The 8,527-nt window shown below is 49.5% G+C and overlaps 1 protein-coding gene across 1 annotated transcript; it reads left to right on the top strand.

The window, feature by feature from the left end:
• Positions 1 to 4,977: 4,977 nt before the first annotated feature.
• On the top strand, positions 4,978 to 7,814 carry RNF186 (ring finger protein 186). Its single transcript, XM_001160206.7, has one exon. It carries the CDS (start codon positions 5,160 to 5,162, stop codon positions 5,841 to 5,843), a length of 684 nt encoding a protein of 227 aa, XP_001160206.1. The 5' UTR covers positions 4,978 to 5,159; the 3' UTR covers positions 5,844 to 7,814.
• The last annotated feature ends 713 nt before the right edge of the window (positions 7,815 to 8,527 follow it).

Below are 8,527 nucleotides of genomic sequence, written 5' to 3' on the forward strand. Positions count from 1 at the left end.
TCCTGCAGTTTGTGCTTGAGGCATTCACTATCTCTGTTACACTGTCTTTCTCTCTATACGGTCATCATTTTCTCATTATTGTCATTTTGGTTCCAGATCCCTTTCTTCTGTCTCGTTGGCAATCTATCCTCAGACATGCAGATTCTTGGTGAGGGGTGGGGGTGGGGGTGGGGGGCTGCAAATAGGGATGGAGCCTGCCATGCTCTAAGGAGCACAGAGGCAAGAATTCTGGGACAGGAGTGTGAGCTGAGATGGTTTCCATTCAGCCCAAGGCAAGGAGGAGTGGAGAGCAACGCGGCGTTTGGCTGGGACCTGGCTCCCTGTGTTCACTGGAGTGTGGGGTGAGGGTCAGCTGATCAGGACAGAGGCCAAGGATGAGTGGACAGTTTGATCTCAGAACAGTGCTGCCATCTGACTCCTTTCTGACTTGACGGGAGGCCTAAAATTCAGATCAGACATGTTTTTGCAAAGGTACAGGAGTGTGTGTGTGGTTCCTTGCACATGTGATTTCCAAGATGATCTTCCTCAACAGGACTGGCTCCGGCTCCCCAGCCTGCAGCTAGGCGTGAAATTTCACCCCAACATGAGACTGTGTTTCTCACGATGGAGTGCGTATGACCCCAGGGCTGTGAGAAGCCATAAGATGGAAGAAACTGCATTTCAAATGAAAAAAGAAAAAAAAGCTTTACTCAAGATTAATGAGTTCATATTTGTACAGCAATTAAAACAAACAAATATGTTTTATTTGGAGATTTGGAAGGATTCGTGCATGCTTCGGGATTCTAATGTTGCAGTAAGCACAAATATAACATGGAGAAGAATGTGAAACCTAGATGAATTTAACATTTTAAGTCTCCGGAGACACTTTTTAATTCCCCTGGGGTAGATCTGCTTCAGGCTACACCTCAGACTCTGCCCATATTCACTCCTCTTCAAGAAGCATTGGCCAAATCGGTCACCAAAGTGTCTTATCTCATGTCCCTGGAAGAGATCAATTTCACCTAGGTCAGTTACAACCCAAAGTACATAAATTACTAAGCCTCCGGTGAGCAGGTTGTAGTCAGGGGTGGAGGGCTTAAATAATCTTCCATAATTTCCTCAAGTGTTAATGTCTCCATTTTGTTTTATTTTATTTTATTTACTTTTTTTTAAATACAGAGTGTCACTCTGTCACCCAGGCTGGAGTGCAGTGGCACGACCTTGGCTCACACAACTGCGACCTCCCAGGCTCAAACTATCCTCCTGCCTCGGCCTCCCAAGTAGCTGGGGCTACAGGTATGCACCACCAGGCCCGGCTATTTTTTGTATTTTTAGTAGAGACAGGGTTGCACCTCATTGCCCAGGCCGGTCTCGAACTCCTGAGCTCAAGCGATCCACCCACCTCTGCTTCCCAAAGTGCTGGGATTACAGGCATGAGCCACTGTGCCCGGCCTCCATTTTATCAAATTTTAAAACTGAACTGCAGTGAAGTTAAAATTCTTGCCCAAGGTCACATAGCTGGTAAAGTGACAGGAGCCAGATTTCCAGCTATAGTCAGTGCTGATGATAGTTAAGGCAAGGCACTTTTGAGAAACAAAGTTGTTCCTAAGCCAAGATGGTAGGACGAGGAAACAGGAAGGAATGCTCTGTTAACAGTGGTCATTTCTCAGGGGTTGCAGTAAGATGAACTTTCACATTCTACTTTATCTATTTCTGTAATACTTGGGTTGTTCCAGCCAATATGTTTTCTTAATGGTGGTTGCCCAATGATGTCAAAAGGTTATTTTTTAGGCTCTAACCCCAAATAACTTCCCTTGGTCTGATTTCAACCTCACTCAGCTACCTTCTGACAATTTGATTTCCCATTAAGCTGGCTAGAGAGAGAGGCACTGGCCGGCTGGGTGAAGCGGCTCATGCCTGTAATCCTAGCATTTTGGGAGGCTGAGGCAGGCGAATCACCTGAGGTCAGGAGTTTGAGACCGATCTGGCCAACATAGTGAAAGCCCGTCTCCACTAAAAATACAATATTAGCCGGGTGTGGTGGCACACGCCTGTAGTCCCAGCTACTCAGGAGGCTGAGACAAGAGAATCGCTTGAACCCGGGAGGCAGAGGTCGCAGTGAACCAAGACGGTGCCACTGCACTCCAGCCTGGGCAAGACAGAGCGAGACTCTATCTCAAAAAAAAGTGAGAGGGACACTGGCCAAGCCAACATCACTGTGTGGCCCACCTGATTTTCTATTCTTATTATAAATGAATGTGGCTCAACACATTTTTCTCCTCTCATCCCTAACCCATCCTAGGGTCTCACAAACCGAAAATAACATTATGCAATGCAAGTCCAAGCAGAGAAAACACAGAATCTCTTCTAGCATGGTAACACACAGGCATTCGGTCACTCTTGTCCGTGTACAAAGTCTGGTTGTCTCATCAATGCCTGACCCTTTGTCAGAGAGCAAGTAAAGGCTTCTTTTCTTCATCCATTGCTGTGTTACATAGAGGTCTTTCACTTGCAAGGGACAGAAGTTCAATTTGAACTGGCTGAAGAATAAAAATCAGGGTAGATTTTATAGGTTAATATCCTTGAAAAAATCCAATGCTAGGTGTCCTGCTTCAGGTGTTCAAATAACATCATCAGGCCTTTGTCTGATTCTTTTCTCATTTTTCTTTTGTGCTGACCTTACTCTTGAGCAGGTTCTCTGCACACTGTGGTCCTGGCAGCCCCAGGGTTCCATCCTCTAACTTGGAAACCCAGCACAAAGAGAAACTTCTCAAGAGCTCCAACAGAAGTCTCAGAATTGAATCTCATTGGCTTGGCTTCGATTATATGCCTATGCTCAAACCAATGGCTGCAGCTAGCAGAGCAGAGCATGCTAACTGGCCTGTCCTGAATTGTATCAGGGCCCCACTTCCAGAGAGCTGGAGCCAGACATCACCCTCTCCGTGAGCACAGAATGACGGTGGGAAGCAGTGGTTGCCCAAAGTGAAAACAGAGAACTGTTACCCAAAAAAGGGGAAAGAATGCTAGGCATGGGGGGGAAAGAATGCCTAGATCCAAGGCCCCCTTCAGCTTGATCTGGGGGAAAACGTGATATAGATGTGTATCTATACCTTAGTATCTGAGACAGGTCTCAGTTAATTTAGAAAGTTTATTTTGCCAAGGTTGAGGACACACGTCCGTGACACAGCCTCAGGAGGTCCTGACGACATGTGCCCAAGGTGGACAGAGCACAGCTTGGTTTTATACGTTTTAGAGGGACATGAGACATCAATCAACATATGTAAAATGAACATTGGTTCCATCTGAAAAGGTGGGGCAACTTGAAGCAAAGGCAGGAAGACTTGAAGTGGGGAAGGGGCTTCCAGGTCATAGGTGGATAAGAATGGTTACATTCTTTTGAGTTTCTGATTAGCATCTCCAAAGGAGGCAATCAGATATGCATTTGTCTCAGTGAGCAGAGAGGTGACTTTGAATAGAATGGGAGGCAGGTTGGCCCTAAGCAGTTTCCAGCTTGACTCTCCCCTGTGGCTTAGTGATTTTGGGGCCCCACGATTTATTTTCCTTTCACAGAGGTAACTGATGGTCTAGCTACAGGTTGAGAAGAAATGGGATGGGATGGTGAGAGAATTGGATTTCAGAGATAGAGGGCCCAGGGGGAGTGGGGAGGCGGGAGTTACCGATCCCACAAGGGAGGGAGCCCCTTTGGGGCTGGCGACTCCAGGACACAGAGGGTGGCCTGCAGTGCCAGCTACTGGGGTAAGGGAAAGAGCTGAATCAGAGGCACAGGACTCTGTGTGGCCCTTGGCGGGTGACATGAGCACCAAAGGATCCTTCACACGGGCTTCTGAGTTCAGAGTGGCCTGAATGAAACATTTGTTTGACGGAGTGCACATGCCACCCCACCATCTGCCCTTGAGGGCAAAGTAAGGAAATCACGTTTTCCTAACTGCTGTGTTACTAATATCTGCCTGTCTCACATGAGTCCTGTTAGCCTACGCCACCCGGCTGGGGCCCGTTGTGTCCAAATGAACCAATGAAATTGATTCAACCAGACCTTGGACGCTGGTAGATTCCACAAGGTCCTGCCCCATGGAAGGCCCCTTGGCAGGCAGCCAGCAGCCTACCCTGACCACACCCTGCCCTTGTTTCCCAGCCTTCCCTACAAGGCTGTATCAGGGTTCCGGGAAATGGGGGCTGGGGACCCCGGGCACAGGGCTTGGCTTAGAGTAGGCCCAAATAAATGGCAGCTGTTCTTAGTACTACTGGATACGCAGCATGCCTAGCACAAAACAGGACACCTGTGATTAGGCATGTGAAGTGCACAGCAGGGCACCGATGGGAAGTTCATACACCCGTAACTGTGAATACAACAGCCGTGGCTCTAAGGAAATGAATACACTAGCAGGTGCCAAACACCTGTGCGCTGTATGTGGTTTTGTTTTTCTGCGTTGGGTTGGGCTTTGTCCTCCTTCCACTCACTTTTCTCACCTCTCCCCTCCTCTTTCCAAGGCCACCTGCCTGTAAATGTGCTCCAAGTGCAAACAAACTTTTTTCCACTCATCCTGACATCCAAAAGTTTGTGTCTGAGAAAGCAGGGTCCACCAATCCACCTATGTCCGACTCATAGGGCTGTCTGTTTATTGTGCAGATTTGTAGATGCTAGTGAGCTGAGATCGCACCACTGCACTCCAACCTGAGTGAGAGAATGAGACTCTGTCTCAAAAAAAAAAAAAAAAAAAAGTTAAATAAAAAAAATTAATAAAAGGTTCAGGGACCTGGGAAGTGGGGGTGAGAGAGTTGGATTCTGCTGCCTTTCAAAGCTTGAGCCACAGTTCTGTGGGCACCCACCAGGTACTTGGCCCCAACAGGAAAGTCCTGATTCACTAGACCCTGCCCACTTTGCCCTCCTATCAGGCAATTCAAAGTCTCCAGACCCGCAAGTTACTGATTAACCCTAGGTTTTGAGAAAATAAATAATAATAACTGAAGGGACAACGTAAGCCAAGAAACAAGCTGGGCAGCTCTGGGAGAGAGGAGTGTCAGACAGCTGTTGTCAACAGGCACCTGGCCAGAGTGAAAAGGAGGGGCAGATTCCATCCAAGTCCCAGCGGCGCCAGCTGACACTCTCTGCCAATGCCCAGGTGCTGAGCGACAGTGTCCCACCGGTCCCTGTGCCCAGAATGGCCTGCACCAAGACCCTGCAACAGTCCCAGCCCATCTCCGCAGGAGCCACCACAACCACCACCGCTGTGGCCCCTGCTGGGGGTCATTCTGGCTCCACAGAATGTGACCTGGAGTGTCTGGTGTGCCGGGAGCCCTACAGCTGTCCCCGGTTGCCCAAGCTGCTGGCCTGCCAGCATGCCTTCTGCGCCATCTGCCTGAAGCTCCTGCTGTGCGTGCATGACAACACCTGGTCCATCACCTGCCCACTGTGCCGCAAGGTCACCGCCGTCCCCGGGGGCCTCATCTGCAGCCTGCGCGACCATGAGGCGGTGGTGGGGCAGCTGGCCCAGCCGTGCACAGAGGTATCGCTCTGTCCTCAGGGGCTGGTGGATCCTGCTGACTTGGCAGCAGGACACCCCAGCTTGGTGGGAGAGGATGGACAGGATGAAGTAAGTGCAAACCACGTGGCAGCCCGGCGCCTGGCCGCGCACCTACTCCTGCTGGCCTTGCTCATTATCTTCATCGGGCCCTTCATCTACCCGGGTGTCTTACGATGGGTGCTCACCTTCATCATCGCCCTGGCCCTGCTGATGTCCACCTTCTTCTGCTGTCTCCCCAGCACCCGGGGCAGCTGCTGGCCCTCCTCCAGGACTCTCTTCTGCAGAGAGCAGAAACACAGCCACATCTCTTCCATCGCCTGAGTGCCCTCTGACGAGGCTATCCCTGCAGCCCTTTCTGCCCTTGGGCCCCCAGACTTCCACAATGAACAGGGTAAGGGGTTACGGACTAAGACTGGCTCCTTTGGGAAATCACATGCCAGCGGGACTTGCAAGCCACAACCGAGATGGCCAGCCTGGGTCAAGAATTACACGCTTGGATGACAGGCTTGCACTTGCCCTTGGGATAGCATAGCTAAAACTGTTGGGGGCTAGGGGAGCAGACACAAACTACTTGAACACGACAAGATGGGGGAAGCTCCTGTTCCTCTTATTCCAATGTTCTTGGTTTTTCTTTATATAACTTGATGAAAGTATTGCAGTATTGATGCTATTGTAGAATAGAACTGGAATTCCATTCTTTTTGCAATTTACGTAGCTGGTTTTGTTTTCTTGTTTTCCTTTGTTTTTTTGGGTTTGGGGCAGCAGTTGGTTCATATTTCCCTTTGTTACACATTTTCCCTCCTGGGAGCTTGGAGTCCACGGGGAGGTCCCACTGTGCTTCCTCTAACACTGAGCATCTCATGCCCAGCCTAGCCTCGGCAAGTGTCCTGGTTGTTTAGGTCTCCCATGGAGTCGACCCTAGGGTTGGGGAGACAAAATGTGTGTGAAGCGATGGTGTTTCTGAAGCTGCAGGCGGAGTCCCACATTTAGCTGGCAGAGATGGGGAGGGGTGGAGAGGGCAGGGTTTGGGAATTGCTCCCAGCATCCTCACTAGGAGTTCCCCACTCCGTGCCACTAGGCCCTGACTTAGCAGCAAATCTCGGGGTTACAAGGACTGCAGTCCACATACAGCGGGGCCAGCTGCCCATCTATTGCACAGTCCCACACGGTAGAACTAGATCTTTATGGATGTTACTGTCTTTGTTATTGCATCTCAAGTACTAGTTAAGCTTTTGTCATAAAGATAAGAGGCCCCATAAATGCAACGGTCCTCACCAATAACCCCACTTTTCCCACCTCACCCTGTGAGTCGCAAGCTTTTTTTGTGCCTTCTTTCCACCATGTCTGCTTCTTAACACAGGGGAGGCATTGGCTGGGGGAAACAACTTTCCATGGTTGCCAGGGGCAGGCCTCAGCTGGGTGTTTATGTGGGAGTGCAGATGAGCAGAGGATGGGAGGAGACATACTATTTCCTTCCAAAAGCCCCATAAATGGGAAACATTCTTGAAACCTCAGAGGAGTGCTGTTGTCTCAGGGCAAGTCCAACACCCATGCCATTGGCCCTAATGGCGACTGGTGCTGAGACAGTATGAGTGTGTGTGGGCATGCACAGACCCACAGCTTTAAGCCAGACCAAGTGGGCCTGAAGAACACCATGTCTCCCAAGCTGAAGAGGGTCACTGGGCATTTCCTGAGCTGGCCCCGGGCATGTCAGTTTGGGATGGCTGCCAGTGGGATAGGCAAGGAACATTCCCTTCCAACTCACTTCACTTCTATTCGATCTGTAATATTTCTCAGACCCTTCGCCAAGATCAAAACCTCCCCCCAATGTTTTAGTTGCTAATGACACCATTTCTACCATAATAATGGTGGTTACTTGTTTATCCAGTACTTACTCTGTGCCAAGTACTGCAATAACTGCTTTCCATGCACTAGTTAATCTTCGCAATAACCTTATGAAGTACAGGCCATTACTATCTCTCTCTTGCGGAGGAGGAGATTGAGGATCACAGAGGTGAATTCGCCTGCCTAAGGTTGCACAGTCAATGCCTGAGCTCCCTCGAGATAACCCAGGGCTCCTTCTGCCTCATGATGCTGCTTCCTTTGTGTACAACTCCCAAATAAGTGGGGATCTGGTCACCACTTGAGGGTTTTTGAGAAGTGCATGGAGAGAACAGGAAACTAATTTCAGGAGCCTCCAAATTCCAGCAGTCAGCTGCTCAGAGAGGCCGGAGAATTTTAGAATCTGTCATCCATGCTAAAGAAAAGAAAAGAGAATGATAGGCCAGGCGCAGTCGCTCATGCCTGTAATCCCAACACTTTGGGAGGCTGAGGCGGGCGGATCACTTGAGGTCAGGAGTTCAAGACCAGCCTGGCCAACATGGTGAAACCCCATCTCTACTGAAAATACAAAAAAATTAACCAGGCATAGTGGCGGGCACCTGTAATCCCAGCTACCTAGGAGGCTGAGGCAGGAGAATTACTTGAGCCCAGGAGGTGGAGGTTGCAGTGAGTTGAGATTGTCCCATCGCACTCCAGCCTGGGTGACAAAACAAGACTCCATCTCAAAAAAATAATTTAAAAATAAAAAAATAAAAAATAAAATGATAAAAATAGAATGGTTCTCCTGTAGACTTCTACCTCCCAGCTCTAGCCTCCTCTGCAGTGAGTTAGGCCAGCAGGAACATTACAGTCTCAGGTTTGAGACCTCACCTGCCCCATCGTTGCCCTTAAGCAGGTCTCTTTACTTCCCTGAATCTCACATTGTGAAAATCAGAAAATAGTGAGATTTGTAATAGTGATTCATAATAGTGAGATTTCCTGTCCTCATTCCTGGCATGTGGTAGGCCCCCAACCAATGTGCCCTCCGTCCCCCTGGGCAAAGTTGTTTGGACACTGCTATCACCAGCCTTTTAGAAGCTCAGCTGGTCTCAGTCATCCTCTGGCCTTGGTGGCATGGGAACAGAGAGCACCAGAGGCCAGAATCAACCCAGGCCACCCTGGAA

This window comes from Pan troglodytes, chromosome 1 (genome assembly GCF_028858775.2).
Source record: "Pan troglodytes isolate AG18354 chromosome 1, NHGRI_mPanTro3-v2.0_pri, whole genome shotgun sequence".
NCBI classification, from domain to species: domain Eukaryota; kingdom Metazoa; phylum Chordata; class Mammalia; order Primates; family Hominidae; genus Pan; species Pan troglodytes.

Excerpts from the sequence above, each read along its gene's own strand:
- RNF186 (XM_001160206.7), top strand. The coding sequence starts at position 5,160 with ATGGCCTGCACCAAGACCCTGCAACAGTCCCAGCCCATCTCCGCAGGA.